This window comes from Halichoerus grypus, chromosome 3 (assembly GCF_964656455.1).
Source record: "Halichoerus grypus chromosome 3, mHalGry1.hap1.1, whole genome shotgun sequence".
Taxonomy (NCBI): Eukaryota; Metazoa; Chordata; class Mammalia; order Carnivora; family Phocidae; genus Halichoerus; species Halichoerus grypus.
The window spans coordinates 123,377,563-123,401,682 of record NC_135714.1 but is presented as its reverse complement, the minus strand read 5'-3'; the positions used below and the strand labels follow the sequence as shown (position 1 = coordinate 123,401,682).

The window sequence follows — 24,120 nt, the reverse complement described above, 5'->3', positions numbered from 1 at the left end:
CAGCAAGAATGACATGAATATGTGGACACAGTAAGGCTTCAAAGTCCAGCAGAGTCAAGTCTAGACCTCATATGCACATGGTCAAAGTGTTCATCTTTGTTGACTGCTAATTGCAATTCGTCATCACCAATTTGAACACAGTAAAACAACTTGGAGAAACATTACTTGACTTAAAGGAATATGAAGAGATCTCACCTTTTGGGATCTACAATTTTGTAGAGTTTTCCATTGTGGGTCTGGGTCATACTTTTACTACTTGACAGAATATAAACTTCACCTGTGAAGAGAGAATTACAGTAAGTTAATTTACAGTATCACAAGGCCTTACTGCCTATTGCCTAGGCAGATACTTTATATAAATCGATAGGTGGATATTTTAGATTTATTTTTTATATCTATTTGTAGATCTATGTATATATGTATGTGTGGGTATATGAGTGTGTGTGTGTGTGTGTGTGTGTGTGTGTGTGTGTATCTATATCTCTCTGTGTTATCTCCGTATATCCTCAAGGAAGATCACTTGCCTAAAGACGATGAGTTTCACAAGTGTACTTTCACAGTGCATCCAGAATCCAATCACTTCTCTCTATATCCTACTACTATTCCAGAGCAAGCAGATACCAGTTTCTCCTGAATTAGGGCAGTAGCCTTCTAACTGATCTCCCTGCTTCTACTCTTGTTCTTCTATGTTTAATTTCAACATACCAACCCCAGAAATTCTTTTAAAGCAAGTCAGATCATTTAATTGGATCACGCTCCTTTGCTTCAATACCTCCAATAGCTTCTAATCTCTCTTACAGCAAAATTAAGTCCTGGCAGTGGCCTGTGATGCCCCCCTTTATTGCTCTGTCTGACTTTATCTGCCATATATCACCCTCTTGTTCCCTCCTCCCTGGTCTCGCTAGCCCCTTGACTTGGTACACAGGAGCACCTGTCGCAGGCTCCTATCTAAGGTCCCCGCTGTTTCAGGCTCTTCCTGTCCCAGGCTCCTGACTCAGTTCCTATCTCAGCTGCTGTTCCAGGCTCTACCTGTCTCAGCATCTGTCCCAAGTTGTCCCAGGCATCTGTCCTTCTCTAGATCTCCCTTAGGTTGACTTTTCCCCCTCCTTCAAGGCTGTACTTAATATCATAATATCATCTTTCCTGACTGCACTATCTAAAATTGCACTTCTCCCAACCCTAGAGGTAGCAATCTCTATCCCTCTTCACAATGGGATATTTCTCCAAAGCACTTATTACTAATTGACACTATATGTATATATCTATCTTCATTTATTTGTTATTGTCCTTCTCCTTTAAAATATAAAATTTATGTCTCTTTATCTGCTGCTATATCCCTAAAAGCTTTGCACAGAATAGGTGCTCAATAAATATTTTTAGCATGAGTGTTGAGTGGCAAGTTTTATCTTCATTTATTCTGCCCAAGATCAAAAGGTTTGGTTACTACGTTGTTATTATTAATTGATAATTGGAGGCCAGATGGAATCCTTTTAATTTAAGTTTTTTAAAACAAATATATTAAAGTAAATATTTGGGAAAAGAGAGACCTGATGTTCATCCCAACTCTACCTCTTTAATTCTTGGTGTTGGGCTGTGTTATCAACGATGAAACACAACAGAGGAGAGAACCACTCTTGTTTAGTACCACTACTTCCATATAATGGATCACATGAATAGGGAATTATAAGCTGTATTTATGATGATATGCTTATAGGGCTTTAAAATTCATATTTGGTTCTCATTCATGAAATAGTCCTTGATTAATCTCTATTTCTCTATTCCACTCTATTGTGTTTTTTTTTTTTTTTTTTTTAGCACATTCTACTACTTTCTTACTTCTGGAAAGGATGTTATGGGTTTATACTAAAAATGCAGACACAACAGAAAAAATAAAAATGAAGTTAGGAAGCAAAGGAATATAAACAAAGAAAAATTAATATTTATTTTGTCAAGTACTTTATACTATTTATTTCACTTAATTCTTACAACAAACCTCCTGGTTTATAGCTAAAAAAAAAACAACAAAACAACAAAAAAACACACACATAGAAAAAACAGACTCTCAATACTTTTTGTTTCAAAAAATGCAAAAACCTACTCATTTTCTTTATGGCTCTTTAGTTTTTTTAATCTTCTTAAAAAAATTTTAAGTTTTATCTATTTAAGCAATCTCTACACCCAACATGGGGCTTGAACCCACAACCCCAAGATCAAGAGTAGCACACTCCCCCCACTGAGCCAGCCAGGCACCCGCTTTTTTAAAAAAGTAATCCCTATACCCCACATAGGGCTCAAACTCACAACCCCGAGATCAAAAGTTGGATGCTCTACCAACCAAGCTAGCCAGGCACCCCCATGTGGCTCTTAATTAAAGCCAAAGAGTTTCACATTAAAGCATAATTCAGTGAAGGCATGTTTAATTTTTTTTTTAAGATTTTATTTTTTTATTTGACAGAGAGACACAGCCAGAGAGGGAACACAAGCAGGGGGAGTGGGAGAGGGAGAAGCAGGCTTCCTGCGGAGCAGGGACCCGGATGCGGGGCTTGATCCCAGGACCCTGGGATCATGACCTGAGCCTAAGGCAGAGGCCTAATGACTGAGCCACCCAGGCGCCCCAAGGCATGTTTAATCTTAATTATAAATATACACGATGTTATAGCTTTTGGACACTAAGGATTGTATATGCTTCGTTTGTTAGTTCTGCTCCCAACATAGTATTAAGTGCAGATAGATGTTTGGGTATTTTAACCAACGGTGGTAACACTAACAGGATGATTGATGGTGAGTCATTTGCAGTAAGGTCTGGGGAAATCAGAATGATTCAGTCACAACATCGAAATATTCATCTCTAACTCTGCCACAAACAATTTAATCCTCATTTATATTTTAAAACCAGAGTTTGCCAATGAAATTTAAATTACGTAACAGAGGATTTCAGTGAGAAAGAGTTATCTCTTTGGTTCTTTTGAGTGAGCTAGGAGATATTGAGGGTAAATTAATTGTAAATGTTTTCAATTATGGAATAAGAAAAGAAGGGATTGGAGGTCTCTTCTTTAAATCATTATATTCCTGTAGTTCTGAAATGCATGTCAAGTCCCTGTTAACCTAAGTGAATGGCATGGAACTATTCCTGGTGAATTCTGCATCTGATGTAATAAAACCAAAGCTGGACTTCTAGGGAAAATATTTTGATTTAGGGGCACCTAGGTGGCTCAGTCGGCTAAGTGTCTGCCTTCAGCTCAGGTCATGATCCCTGCGTCCTGGGATGGAGCCCTGTGTTGGCAGGGAGCTTGCTTCTCCTCTGCCTGCCGCTCCCCCTGCTTGTGCTCTCTCTGACAAATAAATAAATAAAATTAAGAAAAGAAAGAAAATATTCTGATTTAGATGGGTAACACAACTCTTCTTTCTTAAGACCTAAAATTTATCTCCGAGGCTAAAGAAGCATAATGGCCATGGTTTGTTTGGATGCTGTTCTTTAAATAGAGTCATTATGAAAGCTACATTTATCTCTATAATTTAAAATTTGGAGCATTTTCACTCTTTCATGGCATTCTAATTTCAACTTCTTTTTGCTTGTAAGCTGTGCACATTTTGATAACATACCAACAAATATATTTTATGTTATCCCATAGATCATCATCCAGAAGATAATTTTTATTCTGTTCGAAAGCAGATCTACAAATTCAGCTTATCATGTACAAACTGCATGCCCCAATGCACAAAATAAAATAAAATTAAAAGTTCAGAAATAGAGGATAAGGTGAGACTGAGATTACAACAGATTTTTTCTTTATTTAAAGAGACATGGATAAGTGGAAAGGCTTTCAGATAGAGAATAGAAACAAATGACTCAGATTTATCTAAAATATCAGTAGACATTTACGATTTTCTTCTCTTTAGGACTCAAAAATTCTCTTTTGTTCTTGCCTTCCATTTTCCTGCTTTGTTACTTTTATATTTTTGGAGTGGAAATAAGATGTGAAGACCCCCCAGAGGAAGGTCATTGGGAGAGAATACATAGCTGGGCCATCTCTAATCTCCACGGTAGGTCACCCTTGCTGCGGGTTACATTGCCAGCAAATGGAGGGCAAGATTGTTACACTTATTCTTCAGAGCAAAACAAAGCCTCTTGGGCTAGGGAGTGAGAATGGAACTTCATAGAAATAGTTTGTACAGTACCTAATTCATCTTCTCCAAATCCCAGTATGTGACCTGAAAAGTAACCTCTACAGGAACCACTGTTGCCGAGACAGAGTGGTTTTTCTTGCCATTGCTTGCTCACAGGACTTTGCTGGAGGGTTAAGAAATTCCTACAACAAAAAGATACCGTAAACTTACAATGAAAATATGCTTTTGTTTAAAAAAAAAAAAAAAAACAACCACAATAAAATGCTTAGAATTAAGGTCACAATGAATAGTTGTGCCATAACCCTGGCTTCTAAAAGGAAAAATAATATAGCCCATAATGTGTGCAAATACTGTGAAATTCTCATGTGGGGAGAAAGTACTTAAAGATAGTATTTTGTTTGGAGGGGGGCACTAAAAGTACCTGAGTATGAGAAAAGCCCTCCCCTTCATCCAGAGACTGATACTTCCTCTCCAGGACTAGACTCCATGCTGTGCTATTAATCAGAGAGAGGGACAGGGGGAAGATCATGGGGTCAGTAAACTTTTCTAGTTCCTTTTAGCGACCAAGCATAGCAGTTCTGCCATATGCCTGAATGCCAGTGACTTGGGAAACAAGATTCATAATTTGGGTTTCATCACTAAGAGTTCCTGAGAATTATCCACACAGTGACCTCTAAAAAGGAGGCTAAAATTTAATTGTGTAGTATTCTTACTGATAGAGACTAATTAAATTCTGTTGCTAAAAGTTCTGAAAGTCTGGCAAAAACAAAAATCCTTAGCCTTCTAATTTCCAAATAATCTGGAAAATATTTACACAAGTCATGTATAACAATAGTTTTCAAATTACTCATTGTCATGATAAATTTATGTTAGGACGAAGGGAAAAGCCTACATAATATGAAAAGTCCATCTGAAGACTTCTCTGCTCTTAAAAATTACTTTATGAACTGAATCAAATTTGTTTAAAAAGCATCTCTTAGGAAGTTCTTTAATTAAACCACCATACATAATGAAACAAAAAGGAAATAATAATGTTTATGTGTGTCCCAGACCTAACCCCCAAAGAGAAACAATCATTTGAATATTTTATGACAGTTTGCCCACTAATCAATGGATATGTCATTTGATACATCAAATTGTGGTATCAGGAAACCTACCCATTACGGTCTCCAAACACATAGCTTCCATACAGTCTTTCAGACTGGCAGCCTCGGTAAACAAATCCACCAACCAAAGGACCATTACTGAATGGCTTGAATTCTAAAAGTGATGGCTCACTTTCTGGAAAGAAATAAACATAACATTAGATCAAATGAAACATTTTTATGAAATAAAAGTAATGGAGATCAAGTAATATAATTATGGTAATTTAGGCTAAATTTGAAATGTGTTCCATGATACACAAGATGAATCCTGTTCTAGATATTTAGTAAAAATAATTAAGTTCCTTTGCTTAAATAGTATAAAATATAAAGAGCTTCCATGTGCAGCTTACTGAAATGGGAATGCTCTACAAATGTTTGCTGCTAGAATTGCCACCCATACCAAATTTTCAATGAAATTAGAATCTGGATATTTTGGAAATCATGGTTATTTACTTAAGAACCAAAAGACTTTAAAAAATAATAATTGTTTTAAAACTGAATTTTTTTTGTAGAAATGCTTCTGCATATACTCAGTAAATTAAGCCAGACCTCTGTCAAGTTATATAAAATGTTTGAAAATTCATATTTTAATGAAAATAAAAGTATAGTACATAAAAGATCTTTAAAACCACATTTGTATATTTAAAGACATTGTCACTCAAGTGATATCTTCATTTAAACTATTTTAATAGTTTTGTTTATAGAGTTGTATGGTTAACAATGTCTCTTGCCGCCGTTCTTTTTAAGTACATGTGTATAGTTACATATCTCAGTCTTTGCATGCATGTCATTATATACTTGACTATGCATACGCTAATTGCAATGGAAAAGATCTAAAGCCAGTTGCAAATTAATCTGAAAATTACTTATTATGTGCTTAATGTCAAATAAGTCATTATCAACAGGCAATATTTTAGGCAAAAGCTTTTGCGGGAAGATGGTAATTTTAAAGTAATTCTCCCTTCCCATGTTGTTATAGTGACTATATTATAAAAAGTAGAAAAGATTAAGTTTTAACTAGTTCACTGAAAGGCAGCATAACTGAATGATTAAGGTCATGAACTCTGGAATCAGTCGACCTGGGTTCAAGTCCAGGCCTTGCCACTTTATGTTGTATGTTAATTAACCTTTCTGTGTCTCAGTTTCCTCATCGGTACAATGTGGCCAATAATAGTGCCTATCACACAGAGTTGTTCCTCGAATGAAAGGAGTCAAGTTTATAAAGTTACTGCAGGGGTGGGCATGTAGTAAGTACTGTGGATGTGGTTATTTGGTTTTTATTTTTGTTTTCTTCTTTATTGAAGTAAAAATGACAAAGTTGTAAAATATTTAAGGTGTACATCGTGGTGATTTGATATACGTATATGCTGTTAGAGGACTCTGTGGATGGGTTTTGAAAACATAAATGCAAGGCTACCGATATTGTAGCCAGTTTCAGCAGAACCCCAATTAATGTGATTGGAGAATTTAGTTTAATCTGCATAAATATAGCCAAATTCCATCAAACCAGTGTCTCATAAGATTTTTTTTTCAAAACATATCATCCTTTGGTTTGGTTTTTATAAGATATGCATGCGCACACGCACACACACACACACAACGCGGGAATACCTGAAAAAAAAATAAAGTAAAATAACTGAATACCACATGAACTAACACAGCTGCTTCATTCCTGTTGCTAAATAAATATCTGTATTGAATGAGTAAATAGAAGGAGCAATCAATTTAATAATCTTAATCTACTGTGTTCCCTGAATCGTAATAATTTTGATATATTGCTTCCTCCAAAAGGAGTAAATACTCAAACACTAAAAAATATTGAGTTTTTTGGCCTTCATTATTATCCAACTTTATTTTGTATATGCATCTCTAAAACACTCTAGTAATCATGTTATTAAAAATAATGTCTAAACATCCCGTTTTCATGACGTGGGTAAATAACATGTTTTTACAAGTCTATTACGTTGTTTTCTCCAAAATAGACACTTAAAAATTACATTATTTGTATAATTACATTATACAATTTCAAATAATTACATTATTTGAAACACATTATTTTTCTAATTGCTGAGACTAGCATATTGGGTGTGCTAGTTTCAGCAATTTCTTACCTTTAACTTGTTTTTTCTGCTGTATATAAGATGTTAAGACAAGTTCTCCTTTATATATTAAATAAATAGAAGTTATTCATTTTGACTCTCAGATGAGCAAAATATAAACAGCTAATTTTTGAAGGTCCGTTAAATTTTGGGACCTACAGAGCACACTTCAATCCATGGAAAGGTAATTACCCAAATGGAATTCCTAGGGCTTATGAGTGTCACTGGACCTTTAAAAACTCGTGCAAGTTACTCCCTTACCACTGTTAGGTCAATGTTTTTATGCTTTCCCAAATGCTCGTTTTGTAGAAATCCTTTTCTCTTCAATTAATATATTAAAATAAAACAAGGCCCAAACTAAAGCCAAATCAACAAATTATGCTCTACTTACCATAATCTTTCCCCTTTATTATCTGTAGGATTCTGGCTGATGATCTGTTCTTTCCATTGGAGTCTGAACAAAGTATTGTTAAATTGATGTTTATATCAGCGGGATGTCGGTCCACAGCACATCTGCATAACAAAAGGAGGACATCCATGAATTCTTACCGTGCCTTTTCTAAACTCAGACTGGAGATTCCTGACATGGGAACCCTTTGTGGGCTGGCAAGGACCCTGTGGGCTATTTCGTTTGGATCCTCAACAAAAACATTCAGATTTGTTTGTTAACTCTGCTGAAGCTAAATGACCTCTGGAGAATATTTCCTAATTTCTCTTGGTATCTCTCTCTAGCATGAACGTGCACAGTGACTTAAAACATTTGTTAGTGTGTTATTAAGGACTGCCACATATATAAGACACTGATAAGGTATGAGAGCCGGCGCTCATCAACTCACATCTGCAACACACAAAATAGAACTAGTTTTGGTATTAGTTTTGTGTTTTTTACATGGGATCGCTATATTCTAAAGCTCAAGCTGCTCTAACAAAGGAAAGAAAGTGTACGCTACAATTTAGGGAATAAAATAAAGCTGGTCCCACAACCACTGAAGTCTTTTACATTAACTGTGTCTTCGTGTCACCCTCAGTCTGGAACTAGAATATTTCCATGACTTAAGCCACTGACTGTAAATTCTACGAGCACAGGGACCACTTCCAGCTTCTTTATCACTGTGTTCCTGTTACCTAATTCAAACCCAGGGATATAAAAGGGGCTCAATATTTGTTGAATGTTTAAGTCCATGAGGGATTGGGCATGTGGAGTTTGGGTTGGGGTAAGAATGAAGCTGTATAACATAATTTTTGAAGTTCTCACAAATGTGGAAAACAGTGTTGCATTGTTTTCAGGTTTCTCAACTTTGGTAGTATTGACATTTTGAGCCAGAAATTCTTTGAGCAGGGGACTGGAAGATGGAGGAGAGGGAAGGTTCTGTACTGAGCATGTAGGATGTTTAGCAGCATCTCTGGCCTCCAGCCACTAGATGGCAGTAGCAGGAACCCCTCCAAAAATGTTCCTAGACATTGCCAAAGGTTTGCAGGAGGCAAAATCATCCCATTGGCAATCACTGTTTTAGGTCAACAAAATACATTAATGACTTGACAACCGAACCAAACCATTGGGACTATTAAATAAACTAGAAAACAAAACAACCTGAGAGTAAGTTCTGGGTCTTAAGAGACGTTAAGAGTCATATGTAGCAATCATCTCAACAGTAACAACAACTACAAAACAAAAATTGTTGCATCCAAATGATCCCATTCATAATAGGGAAACTATAAGCCTGACCTGTCAAAGATGAGTTAGTTGTTCTGTGGCAACAGTCCCTTTATTGTCCTCTTTAATTCAATGATTCACAGAGTACAATGCCTGGCAGGGAACAGGACACAGACATGATGTGACTTAAGGTGGAACTAAATCCATACAGGAGGAGAAATTTTTCCCGTATTGTCTTCCTTTTAAAGATGGAGAAACTATGACAAAAGAAGGTTTGATCTCTTTCTATTAAGAAAAGAGCAAATCTGGAAGGAAAGCCCAGGTCTCCCAAAGGTGGAGATGCCATCAGGCCTAGCTCTGGCTGAATACCGTGGCCACTGAGAACCACTTGACCCCTCTAACCTTTAGTTTCTTGGAAAAAAAGAGGTCGGACAGTGAAACTTCTCTGTATGATACCCTATGGTGGGTCCATGTTATTATATATCTGTCCAAATCCACAGAATGTACAACCCCCAGTGAACCCTAATGGAAACTCTGGACTTTGGCTGATAATGATGTGTCAATGTTGGTTCATCCATTGTAACAATGTCCCACTCTGGTGGGGGATGTTGCTAATGGGGAGGCTATGCCTGTATGGGGGTCAGGGGGTTTATGGGAAATATCTATGCCTTCTGCTCAATGCCAGCTACCACTGAGTACTGCTGAGAGGCATAAATAAGATAATGTGCATTAGATACTTAGCTCAGTACTCTGCACCAAGGTGCTTAATACAATCCAGCTTTACTTCTAGCCAATAATTGTTTTAGTTTCCTTTCTGCTTTATTAAATCTTTCTCTGCTTGAAATGCTCTGGGAGGGAGGCACGACTTCCCTTTAGCCCGCTGCTGCCAGAGGAGGTAAGACACCACGGCACAGGCATCCTGCCATATGCAAGGTCTGAAAAGCGCCTCACCCTGTGTTTTTGCACCGAGGGTCCAGGACCCCCGGAAAGGTTGCACGAAAGCTCCAGTGAGACTGTGGTGACTCAGGCTGCTCGACTTCAAAGTGCTCTTTGCGGAGGTATCTGCGAGTTCTGAGCTATAGGAATGGAATGTGACAGTTTCCTCCACATCCTGAACCCACCTTAAGTATTCCCTGTCGCACAGATTTTAAGATCTGCTGAGATGCCAAAAAGGAAATGAACTGTAGACTTGGACTTTGATGGAGGGGAGATGAAGGGCATGAGGGATTATAAAAATAAAAAGTTCGAGAAATACTCACCTTGCACATAGTGAACACTCAATAAACATTAAATAGCAATAATAACTTAGCTAGTAAATGAATGAATGTGGCCAAATATCCCGTAGTATGAACAAGAGACCACAGATTGGATGAAGCTTTCATCATAGAATTGTTATATTATACTTCATAGCATTTTTTAAGTGTACCCCAAATTTCTCACTGTATGTACATCTTAGTACTACTTTCTTTATAGTTATTATAGTAAGCCATCAATATGAATTCCTTTAGTATTTATAATTTTTTTTCAAGTGAAAAAACGTTAACATTGAGCTCAACTCCTTACGAACTGATACTGCATCATCATATGTTAAGTAAAGTTATGATAAGAACTATAATTTATTTAAAACCTACCATGTATGTCAGGCACTCTACTTTGTACTTTAATCTAGATTTGTAGTAAATCATTATAGCCTCCTTGCAAGGTAGTTATTACCACCCCCATTTAATGTGTATGGAAATGTGGCACCTCTTGGTTCCGGCTCAGGTCATGATCTCAGTGCGGTGATCTCAGGGTCGTGAGATAGAGCCCTTTGTGGGGCTGGGTGCTCAGTGCAAAATCTGCTTAAGACTCTCCCTCACCCTCAGCCCCTCCTCTCCTCTCTCTCTCAAATAAATAAATCTTAAAAAAAAATGAAAATAAAAAAATAAATGTGTATGGAAAATTTCATTTGGGGGGGTTTAAGGAGAAAATCTAAAAGGTTAATTATCTCTCTAAATTTGAACAACTGAAGTCTTAATCATTATACCTGTCCAACAGCGTTTATCTGATAACACTCCAGAATCTTAAGGCAATTTTTCTCCATGAATTTGTCCTTTTGCATATGTCTAATCTGCCTTCTCAATCTGCTTCACACATTAATAGAAGAAAGAGTGCTCAGATAATGAGCTGGTGTGATTCTGGAGGCGCGACCTTGGAGCGACCTCTGTGCCTCGACCCCTCTTTCTTTTCCCAGTTCCCGAATCCCGGCCTGGCTTTACAGCAGAGGCAAGAGGACAGATCGTGTTCTCACCTGCCTGGATCATGCAGGCCGTGTGCAAACACTTCCGGGGGCTGGTTGGTGCTATTGAAATGCGGGTTGCTCCGTGGTATGGAATAAGGCACGTTGCACATATCCGTGTCCACATCCAGCCGGAGCACCGAACCTGTGAAATCACTGAGAAATTGGAGGACAAGGTTCAGTGTTTCTGCTTTTGTTATGTATTTCACCTAAACCAAATGTAGGGCGGTTGCCCTACAGTCCAAAGAATCATTCCCTCATTTGAGACAAAATTATTTAAAGTTACAAATTCCGAATCGTGGGAAATGCAGCCAGGGGTAGGTTGGCTTCAGACAAGCGGCAGCACCGCGATGCAGCTCGATAGTGGCCGAGGACGGCAGCATCAAGGGCGTGCCACGTTTGCAACTGCTGTGTATGTTTTGCCAATCCATGCACTTTATGCGCCCGCAGAAGCGCCGCGGGACTCTGAGTCTAGCCTGCCCTGTGCCGCGCTCGGACGCACGCACTTGAGCTGCTGCCCAGAGCATGCAGAGGGAGCTGTGCCTTTCCTAGCCTGTGTATCCCGCAACCCACGCGGCACTAATGCACTTTAGAACATCTGGGTACAGCGACTTCCAAAAATACCATCAGCGTATGGCTGAATTCCTTTTCATCTTATAAAAGTTAAATATTTAACCAAGGCGACATAATTCAAAGACAGTTCTTTTTTTTTCCCCAAAGACAATTCTTAACTTAACTCACTGGCTCTGACATCCTCCCCCCCCCCCCCCCCCCCCCCGCGGCTGGCTGTCACTTAAAACATTTTAACATCAAGGGGAGCTTTTTTTTCCTTTCTTTCTTTTTCTTTCTTTCTTTCTTTCTTTCTTTCTTTCTTTCTTTCTTTCTTTCTTTCTTTTTTTTTTTTTTACCTTAAACCATCCATTTCTTCCATATCATCCAGTGTGATCATCCCATCACCAAGAATGACGTATAAAAAGCCCTCGGGACCAAAGAGTAGTTGCCCTCCTAGATGCTTTCGGTGGAGTTCTGCGACTTCAAGAAATACTCTGGCTGTTCTCAAATCAACTTGATGGGGATTTTTTCTACATCGTGGGGAGGAAGCAATATCATAATTGTTAAAGATGTAAGATGAACCCACCAGAAAGTAAACCGTACACAAATAGGGGAGAGACACTTAGTGTGTAAATAAGGAAACATATGCTTAAAATGGATCTAATAAAAATTCCCGATAGATGACATTATTTTCTATGTTTCAGAAGAGGCATATAAGCTGAAAGAGAATTGAGGAAAAGTGCCACAGCTACCATTTCTCTCAGTTCTCCTTAAGGACACATATGTGGTTTTCAGCAAGATGGAGATTGTGGTTTAATTACTGTCACCTTAACTTCTAAAATAACTAGGAAGAGATAATGAGAAAATAAGACTGAAAAATATTTATGCCGCAGGGCATTTTAGTGATACCTGGATACTGTGTATTCCACAACTCGAAGAATGTGGTCATGAGGCCCGATAGCCCACCGTTCTTGGTTGGTGGTATAAGACACATAGAGCTTTCCATTTTTCTTGTAATTGGGATGGAATGCAAGGCTTAGCAGACCTCTTTCATCTCCTCCCTGCAGTCAAATGAAAAACACAAAGAATTGTGAAGTTAATTATGTTCTTTATTGTGTTTCAACTGGAACCCCAAAAGAGTCTCTCTCTTTCTTCTGGATAATCTTTGCCCAAACTCTTTTCTTTTCTTCCTTGCCTACTGCACAAAAAAGGATTATAAAACATTTCACTTTGCAGAACTCTTTAAGGGTTAGAACAAGACAATTGTCTTGTGTGGTTATCTATGCACAAGACCCTTACACCACTTTTGTCAAGTGATTTGTGTATGCAATCTCGGGAAGCTAGGAAGACAAGTTTAAGTGCTACGAAGCATTCTTTGCCGGGTTACTAGGTTGCTTGTAGTTCATAGAAGACAAATAAAAAGGTTCATAATCAGCAGTCACTTCTAATCCAAGTCTCCCAAACCTAAAACACAGTGTGGGCTGCCAACTCCCACTGTCTTGGCAATATGTTTAGAAAACAGTTAAATTGCTTGTGTAATATGTAAACCTTTGTTTTACCCTGGAGGCATCTACATCAGTTGTCACAACGATGGTGGTCTGTTCATCATAACTAGGTAATAAGCAGCCTTGGCCTATCTACGTAAGAATGAGGTATTTTTACATATATCTTTCACAGCATAGAGCTTTTCTTTATAGACGGATGGAGAAATGGGAGGAGAGCTAAAAACCAGGGCTGGCATGGGGGTGGGAGAAATACTAGAGAGGAAAGGGAATACTAGGAAATAAAAGAAAGATCCTAAACAACTTTCTTTGTTATTATATGAATGTCAAGAATTGTATATGTTAGGCATGCCAAATGCTGTAACAATTAAAACATCATCATGTTCTTAAATAGAAAGGCATTTTATCTTTATTTTCTGCTAATTCAGCTTGATGAAACTCAATATGGTCTGAACATTTGTTTTATCCCACAAGTAGTCTAGGGATTTCTATAATGAAATTAAAGTATCTGAAATTATCTAGATCAGAGTTTTAAAGTTCAAAGTCTAGTAAGCTAGTGAGCGCTTTCTCTGTAGTCTGAGGAGTTATCCAAACTGGTGAAAAATGTGACATGGAAACTGTATGAAGCAACTCCTGCGAGTCCATCACCTTTACCCACGTGATTGCATCACACACCACGTCTCCTGTGGCGAATAGCTGGAAGTGACCCCTTAGGAGTCTTACAGGAGGGAAACGATCTCCAACACTGCGACTTCTTCACAAGGTCATGCTCAGTAATGGAAGCACCCTCATGCTCTTCTCCCACAGAAGAGCTTGTGTTACTACCAAAGCAAAGAGCTGTGTGTGGTTTGGATTCTACACGGATTGAAGAGTTTAACGTTTTAGGCATAAAAGCTCACTTAAAGTCAACTTTGCTTGATTTAGCTCTTGGACTAGAGAAAAACTGCTTCAGATATATGCCATCCAAAGTGGAGACATCCAAACTTTAAGAGCGTGTAAATACTAAAGTGGATGCAAATATCCCAGCACTACCAAAACATTATTCAAGTGTCAAAAAAGTCAACCTCTTCATCTGCATGTCACAATATGCTTAGTATGAATTTCAGTGAAAACAATCTCATTGAAGGGTATGGATCTAGGATCTAATGACTATGATTAATGAAAATGAGCCTCTATTTTTCAGCTTATCTTATAATGATTTTAATATTGATTGGATGTTGCTGTTTTTTAGTGTTTTCATTAAACAAATACCTCTTCTTAGGAGACATTGAAAGCTGGGATGCATAACTAAGGACTGATTGTAGAAAAGCACATTTAAACCGCTTTGACAGATGGATAAAAAAAGCCGAGGGGTGGGATTTAGTTTGTGATTAATTCCTCTTCCGAGTGTATTTCACTTTAAAGCTGTGAGTGCAGGGTAAGCACTTTATGCCCACTTCACAAATATTTGTGTTCCACTATAAGAAGCTTTTGCTGAAAGTAGTTCTTTTGTAGTTTTTAATCAAATCATCTGAAATACAATTTGAGTCGGAGAGCAGCATGGCTTAAAACTGTGCTAACTGCTTTTCAGGAATTAGGAATGTAGAATTCATGCACCGTAGAAAGATGGGGAAAGAGATTTAAACAAATCCATAAGTGACAGAAGACAATTGTTCACTTTAGAGATTCACCTATCGCATGAATGAATTTGGGGGCATCACTGCATTTGTTGAAGTGCCAAATATGGAAACAGAATGAGACATCTGAACGACAAGAAAATAAATCTAAAATGCAGTTTTAAAAACTCCGTAATTCTGAATTTTTCAGGTTGTAGGATTTCCACTTGTTTAATTATTACATATGATTTTGTATTTTTAAAGTCACCTTCTTGGTGCAAAGTAGTGATTCGGTTGGCTTAGAAACATGACTCATGACTCTTAAGTTATTTCAGAGAAATACTTTCATAACTATATTGATGAAGAATTTCATGTATTATGTAAATATGCTAGAGTGTCTCTCAAAATTAGCTTTGTAAACTCTGTAGTGAACCATGACTCCTAAATGTTCAGAGATTGTGAAGGGGGGCTCTACCACCACTGTCAGGAGATTAGAGCATCTGTGTAGGCTCACATTTAGCTTGAATTGGCCTTCAGAGTTACATGTCTATTTAAAGTATGTGACTGACAAGTCATGATTTACCTCTCAAATGCAAACCTATGTTTGAGGTATGGTCCATTTTTCAAGATCTATATGGAGAAATAGGTTGGTTTGGCATTAAAGGTTTAAATTTTGGAGCGGGGTCTGCTAGAGGCTACTACGCCGGAAACACCATCAGACATTTGAGGCCTCCAGGGTTCTCTGGTTGCTCCAACTACAGTCTTCACCAGGAAACTGCCCAGCCTGAGACCCTGACATTGGTGCCAGGAGGCGGGGCAGGCGAGCAGATCAGCTCTCACGGCTCAGGGGAAAGTCCTTGTGCTAATGTTACTGGCTCTTCTTCTTCCTCCCCATCCTTTCACCTCAATTATGTGTAGCTTTTATGGAATGAAAATCACGCACTCCTTCCAGAAATGTCAAATTATCAAATTGTTTCTAGTGAGCATCTGGGCAGAATGAACCTCTAGTGATTAGTTCAGTCAAGCTGGCTGAAAAGGGAGAAAGACAATAGAATGGCGAATGGAAGAGTCATGGTCCAGGGAGCCAGTCCTTTCAAAAAGACACTGGCTTCTAACATTATACTTTTGGAAACATTAACCAATGTCCAAAATGCTTATCCTGACTCATGTGAAAAGCAGCGATTTATCAAAACATTCCCATTATACTCTGTACTTCATTATTTTTTTTAAACACTTATTTTTTTTATTATGTTAGTCACCATACATTACATCATTAGTTTTTGACATAGTGTTCCATGATTGTTACTTCATTATTATTGATATATTGATATAATTGTATAATTATAATTGATTATATATTGATGTAATTGTACTTATTAATACTGAATGCTTGATGTGCACATTGTGCTTCTGGGAATGTACATCAGTGCTAGAAATGGGCAAGTAATTTACAAATAATGCTTTGGGTTCTCTCAGTTTGGGGGTAATGCTTTTTTTTTTTAAGTTCATTGACTGAAACCTCACCTAAGCATCATAGGCTACCTACCATAGGACCCTTCCTTCCCCTTTGCTCAGCTTTCTCAAACTGCATCAACTTCTGGGCAGCGCCACACCAAGCACAACTGATTTTTCAAAATCAGGCAGTTGAATGATTTGAAAATAATGTCCCTGTATACTTTAAATTGACCCATGTTTCAGAGTAAATCATAAAACCCTCCTAGAGACTTTAAATAAGTAATTAACTGCCATTCTAGTTATCATTCAGCTTTCAGGAGCAATTTCACAGGGTCAACAGAAAAGAGATAAATACCCCAAACAGAGAGTATTGATGACTTTAATGTGAGTACAAGATCAGATCTAGTCCTATAGTTTTGGGACAAACTCTTCCCTAATGAACATATCAAAGTTCTAACCAATTGACCAAGAATATTCCTCTTCTTTGAAGAAAATGGAAGTATCTATTAGAAAAAAGAGAAGTAGGGACACCTGGGTGGCTCAGTCGGTTGAGCATCTGCCTTCAGCCCGGGTCATGATCCCGGGGTCCTGGGATCGAGTCCCACATTGGGCTCCTTGCTCAGAGGGAAACCTGCTTCTCCCTCTGCCTGTTGTGTTCTCTCTCTCTCTCTCTGACAAATAAATAAATTAAAAAATCTTAAAAAAAAAAGAAAAAGAGAGGTAATGATAAAATGATTATATAATATATAATATATAAAATAAATATATATATAATGATTTTTTTAAGAGAAATTGTGGGCATGGTCTTTCATTATGATTTTTAAGGAAATCATTCCCTTCATACTTTCAATGTGGTTAAAGTCAATTTTTTCTGATTTCTATCTTTAAAATTTGCCTTACTCTTTTTCAGGGAATGCTGACTTATATATTTTAGGAAACAAGACTGGGCAGCACTGAACTAGAAGCACCATTTCTCATTTCTGCATAGTTTTTCTTAGTGACCCTTTGGCAAGTGACTAGCTTCGAATTTGGTACTCTACAGCATGGCCTTATGGTATCGAGAAAGCAATGAAATGTAAATTAAACTAAATAATGCAGTGCTAAGTTCAATATATACCTTGTTATATATAGTCTTTGTATAAAAAGTTTGTATTTGACATTCATTCAACAAATATTTATCAAATACCTACTATGTGTTAGGCATTGTACTTGGCACCAGGGATAAGACAAGACAATAAGAACCAGTCTCTGTCCTTCAGAAGCTAATAGTATACATACAAAGTCAGATAACAAAGTAAGTTTTTAGTTGTTCCATTCTCACCATACTTCGTGATGCTGATTTTTGGGTGCGGGGGGAGGGGGAGAGTTAAACATTGCTACACTATTAGAAATGTGCATGGCCCAAAAAACAAGTATTAAAGGGAGTAAATACATATTCTGGGTAACTTTGGACACACAGGCTAATTAGTATATTAGCACCCAAGGTTTCTCCACTCTAAAACTTGGTAAGGAAAAGAAAAAGCTTGGTTTTGTGAAATCTAAATTACGTGAAGAATATTAGGTAGAGTTTCTACAAACAATAAGACCATCTTCCAATTTATTTTATGCATATGACACAGGTATGAATGAAGACCTCTAGTAGAATTGGTGTTCTCTTAATAATTAAGGAGTTTCTGAGAATTAACATAAGAACAGAGTGGTGGTATTTTTAAAATTCTCTATAAAATAGATACTTTTATTAAGAGGCAGGTCTTCCTTATTAACTGTTACTCACATACCTACATTTTCTGTTCCTACACACCAGGAAAGGAACAGGAGAACTTGGAAACCAACGTGGGCTCCTCCTCCTCATGCAAAAACTTTTGCTTCTCTTAGACTGCAAACTTTTGCCATTCCAAAATGAGAAATAGGTTTGTTTGAGAATTGTTAGTTCAAATACAATACCAGATGTATTCATTTTCCATTGCTGCTGTAAAAAAATTACCACTTAGTGGCTTGAAACAACACAAATCTATTATCTTAAAATCTGTAGGTTAGCATCCAACATGGGTCTCCCTGGGCTAAAATAAATGTGCTGGTAGGGCTGTGTTTCTTTCTGGAGGCTCTAGGGGATAATCCATTTCCTCTTCCTTTCCAGCTTCTAGAAGCCAGCTGGCATTTCTTGGTTTTGTCCTCTTCCCTCCATCTTCAAAGCCTGAAACAGGGATGAATCCTCCTCCTATGGCACCACTCAGGCTTCCTCTGCTCCCTCTTCCACTTTTAAGAATTTGTGATGCCACTGAGCCCACCCAGATAAAACAGAATAATCTCCCTATGTGCAATCTAGCAATTAAATTCCATTGCAATTTTAATTCCCTTTGCCATGTAAAGTAACATATTCCATGGATTAGGATGAAGACATCTTTTGGAGAGGGGCATTATTCTGCCTACTACATGGATGTTTTAATCTGTTTTTTAAAAGGATCCAAAGTACTTATGACCTGACCCATCTTGGCCATGCCCTACTGGGAGCATCCTGAAAGAGACAAGTTAAGTTCATCTATAAATTCACACAGATACTTAATGGAAGCTTTGTCACAGCAAGCACCCTCTCTTAGCTGTCAGTAATGAAAGAACAGCCACCACCCTCTAAAATGAAGTAAGAACACCTTTCAGAATTGAGGAGGAGAAGGAGAAGAAGACCATCAGGTAGCATGTGGACACATATGAACTCAATCACAAGCAAAACTGCTGTGTTTATCACAGGATGCAAAGAACATTAAAATTAAATGTAGACAAACCATTTCTACAAACTAGAGGATTTCAAGCTCAATAAAACTGTATGATTTTGTTTTGTTCATAAGTTTTGAAACATGCTGTAGAGTCTTAATTTCTTCGTAACTCCTGGAAAAGATGAGAAACGATGCTTTTCAGTAGTTCCAGAAGTGTAACTTGGACTCAGAAGGAGTCAGTTCCCTGAGGATCCTGAGTTAGCTTATAGGAGGGGCTGCATGATTTGGTTCTATGGTATAATGAAAAATATATTTGGTCTTGGTCCTGGGTTCCTGGCCCAGAGCTCCTAAAACCGTTGGAATTTCCTGAGTGACACGGGTGTTTTTGTTATTCACAATAAACCCCTGTCAACCTTACCTGAGTCTATGCTAATGAAGTGACTCTTGGTGAGCCCCTGGATAGCTTCAGTATGAGGGTTGGTAGCCAGAGGAACCAAAAATGTGATTAGCAGATTGGAACTTTCAGTCCCCACCCCCGACAACCTCCAGGGAGGGAAGAGAGACTGAAAGTTGAGTTCAATCACCAGCACACATGATTTAACCAATCACATCTAATGATTTAATCAGTCATACATAATAAAGCCTCCATAAAAGCCCTAAGCAACAGGGTTTAGATAGCCTCCGGGTTGGTTAACAGAATGAGGTGCTGGGAGGGTGGCATGAAGCGCTATACCTTGCCCGATGCATCAATTCCATTGGGCTGTTCCTGAGTTGTAGACTTTATAAGAAACCAGTAATAGTAAGTAAAGCAATTTCCTGAGTTCCGTGAGTTAGTAAGCCTGAGGGGAGGCTTATGGGAACCCCTGAATTTGTAGTCAGCTGGGCAGAAATGTGGACAGCCTAGGCACCCTATTTGCAACTGGTCCCAGAATTGAAGGCAGTCTTGTGGGACTGAGCCCTTAATCGGTGGTGTCTGGGCTAACTCTGGATAGTTAGCATCAGAACTGAAATTGTTGCACACCCAGTTGGATGAATAATTGGTTGGTGTGGGGAAAAAAGCTCTCATTTGGTGTCAGAAAACACTCCAGAGAAAATCTGAGAGGTTCATTAGCCCATCCTCCTTGCCGGAGAGAAGGAGATCATAATCAACTCTGTTGAAGAAGTTGAAGTTAAAGAGTACTTGGGAAAAATTTGGTAGTCTTCCTGTCATATAAATCTTACTTGGAGATTAACATTTTTATAAAATATCTTGTGTCATTTTATTATTCATTCTTTGGCTTTTTTTACCTTTATTCTCTGAGAATGAAACCAGCCACAATATACTCAGGACCTATTATAATAGCAATAGTTTTCTTCTTTTCTTTAAAATGTCTCCTATTGGGGAGCCTGGGTGGCTCAGTCCTTAAGCGTCTGCCTTCGGCTCAGGTCATGATCCCAGGGTCCTGGGATCGAGCCCTGCAGGAAGCCTGCTTCTCCCTCTCCCACTCCCCCTGCTTGTGTTCCCTCTCTCGCTGCGTCTCTCTCTGTCAAATAAATAAATAAAATCTTAAAAAAAAAAATAAAATGTCCCCTATTTTTCCAGATTTGGCTTTTCTTTTAGATATGTTTTTAACTTACTCCAATTATTGTCTTGGTTTCCTGATAACTGAATGCTCTTCAAGGTACTGTCTTATCTCTTCAAGGCCTCAGTCTGGCTTCATTGTATTCACCCACTGTTCTAGTTCTCCAAGAAGTAAATACAATTTTCAAATGCTTGCAGGACCCAAGCTCACCTCTGTCACACTCCCCTGACAAAGAAATCTGACCTGCTTCAAGTGAGGTTGGAGAGCTGCTGGAGGCCACCCAGCAATTCAGTTTTTAGGCAGTTTCTCATGAAGTATACGATTTCTGTTATGTAGCGATTGGTCCACGTCAAATCTGTGTTTAGGACTCTACATTTTATCTTCTGAAGTGAATGCGAAAACAGACTTAAAAAGTACAAACGGGAGCTATTCTGGATAGAAACTGCTAGACCACTAGCTTTTCTCAACATTCTCTTCCCCACTCTTTTCAAACATAAACTAAATAAATCAGTCATGCTGCGTTTAAATTACGACCTATATAGAAGAAAGATACTAGAAGTGGTTCTTTTCTAGAAATCCAGCTTCCCAGTTGCTTCTTATGCCAAATACTAATGTTCTTTTGATATCTCACACCTATGGGGGGGAAAACGTATAAACATACTCAATTATGTACTTAAAAAGTATTATGGCCAGAATATTTTATGTGTGTATTATATGATTTATTTTATATAAACTTTATATTTATCGGGTGGAATGAAATTTCATCTTTCTATTTTCCCCTAAGCTTTTTACCCATTTGAACTGTGATATTCAACACAGTATGGCATATTAGATAGTGGATTGACTTGGACCTTTTATCTTGTCCAGGCAGAGCTGCCATAGAACCTGTAACAGATGCTGCCCAAGGAATCCAGTATGATACCAGGGAATGGCTTGAACACTAGGGACTATTTGTCTCAATATGTGTCAAAGGATAATAATATCTGTGGTATTCCAAAGTTCAGTTTTCCAAAACATCTTCTCTAAAAGAAAAAAAAAGCCTCAATAGAATTAAACTGTGTGAGACATCTATTTGAAATAACAAAATAATAAAACTACAAAAATATCAATTCTCAAAAGCAAAATCCTGGCCCTACATACTTTTTTGAAGAAGGAAAATTTATAGAGATGTTGGAAGCATTTAGAGAAAGCAAAGCTTTGATGCTGCGTGTTTAGGCTACATGAAAATAAATTAACAAGAGTTTGACAGAAACTACAAGAATATTCATGGGAATTAAAAATGAATAAAAATGATAAGCAAAAAAGTTTTGTAGCTACACTAAACTTTGCTATTACAACCTAGCGGTTTAATACTTATTGGACCTTAGATTTGAAAAAGTACACATTTCTAGACTGAACTGTAAATGGATAAAATATTGGGCAGCTACCTTGTTAGACACAGCAAAATGTCAGATATGTAAAATAGGAACTAGACCAATTCTCCACTAGACTGCAAGCTTCTTGAAGGCAGGGATCTCTGGTCTTTTGGTGTCTTAGGGAAGACCTTATCCACATTGGAAGCCTTGTTATAAAAGGTAACATAATGAATTCTTCCTATGTGCCAGAGACCATGCTAAGTAATTTACAAGCATTATCTTGCTTAAATTTTATAACAACTCTAGAGTTTAATACTATCCTGTCATTGTCTTTATGTTCTGGATAAGGACACAGAGGCATAGAGGATTTGAGTAACTTGCCCAAAATGCACAACCAGAAGTGGCAAAACAGAGATTGTCTGTGATTGGAGGACAAATAATATAAACAATTATGTGACATTGTCTGTGACTGGAGGACAAATAATGTAAACAATTATGTGACACTGCCCCACCAACTAGTTCCTAAATGAAGAAATGAACAAACAATGAATAGATTGTATTTCCTCATCAGTATCCATTGTTGATAGCTTGAGACATTACTGAAACAGTCTTACTTAAATTTCCAAAACTTTATGAGGGAATAAAATGAAGGTTATAACTCAAGTTATTTTAACACAAAGGTTAAATTAGTTTTAGGGCAATATGCTGATACACTATCTGGAGAAAAAAAAAATCCTGAATTGTGTATATTTCCATGGTGTAAGTACTCTCACTGTGGCCAATTTCAAACCGGCAAGTTGATGTCACTGACTGGTATCTGAAGAGACAACACAATTAGCTCTTGCAAGCCCATGACCACCACTGTAGAATACTTCTATTCTCCTTCAAACCTCTTTTATTCTTTCCCTCCCTTATTATTGTGCTCCTTTCTTTCTTCTTCTGCTTTAAAATTTTGGTTTACCTGTCCCTTTCAATGTGAAACACCCAAATATTTTTGTGAGTTGAGCAGGGGTTTAAAATCATTAAATAAATCATTATTTAAACATGAGGGAGGAGGTATTTCTCACAGGATTTGTATTTACTTTATTTATTATTATTATTATTTTTTTTTCTTACTGGATTTTTAAGTGAAACATACATAAAAACTAATATGCCACCCAAGAATAGAGCAGAACACTCAAGAATCCTTTTGAGGGGTTTACTTGGTTATTTAATGGGGCAAGTGAAAACTTCTCAGTATCTTTCCTCCTTCTCATAAGCTTGTTTAGATAATCAAAGAATGTAAAATCCCTTTGTAAATTGCAACATGCTATTTGAATAAAAGATAACTCTTATAATGGATAGAGAGGTAAGAGCCATCCTCAAATTCAACTGACCTGTCAAATAGTAAGATTTTGGAAGGGAATGTTATTCTGAAATACAGAATGTGTAGTCCTACATTTTAATCAGATGAGGAATACATTTAAATGATGTACAGGAAGTATTATCTCGCTGCCTATCATTCAAAGATCTTTTAGACTTCACAAAATTACAGGCATGGAAAGGCATATTTATACTTATATTTAGCACGAGGCTCACCACATAGCTTTGATAAAGATCATTCCACATCTCTTCAGAAGATTTAGATGGTATCTATTACCAATGGCTTACTAATAAATGATTTTAAAGACTGGAGGTAATGAGATTTTATCTTTGAATCAAAGCATACATTCTTCACCACTGCAGGAATATTATTTTTTTCTTAGTTAAACAAATACCTATACTGTTCATATACTCTAAGGTTAAACATAAAATAATTTTTTTAGAAATCAACCCCAACGTTTGAGTGTTCTCTAATGATACTGATGCAGATCACAATGATCTTTCCCCCCCTACCAAAAACAAACTCTATCGGAAAACACACTTCCAAGATTTATGATAAAAACATATGCATTCTTGATATTGACAAACAGCTGTGACAATGACCTCAGAGCAACATTGCATAGTACAACACATTTATATGAATAAAAGATACTGAATTTAGATTCAAATTTGGATATCCAATTATAAACTAAGGAAGAATTTAAGATTATTCAAAAAGTGTA

General features: G+C 37.5%; 1 protein-coding gene across 3 annotated transcripts in view; it reads right to left on the bottom strand.

Annotated features, from left to right (window-relative positions):
• The window catches only part of HHIP (hedgehog interacting protein), a 94,673-nt gene that overhangs the window by 25,269 nt on the left and 45,284 nt on the right, over window positions 1-24,120 (bottom strand). For all 3 annotated transcript variants that reach the window (XM_036100067.2, XM_036100068.2, XM_036100066.2), the window contains exons 5-11: window positions 12,766-12,917; window positions 12,213-12,386; window positions 11,317-11,460; window positions 7,764-7,885; window positions 5,286-5,409; window positions 4,180-4,310; window positions 196-277 (exon numbers count right to left, since the gene is read on the bottom strand). In XM_036100067.2, coding sequence (XP_035955960.1) covers window positions 196-277; window positions 4,180-4,310; window positions 5,286-5,409; window positions 7,764-7,885; window positions 11,317-11,460; window positions 12,213-12,386; window positions 12,766-12,917 — 929 coding nt within the window. The remainder of the gene's footprint in view (window positions 1-195; window positions 278-4,179; window positions 4,311-5,285; window positions 5,410-7,763; window positions 7,886-11,316; window positions 11,461-12,212; window positions 12,387-12,765; window positions 12,918-24,120) is intronic.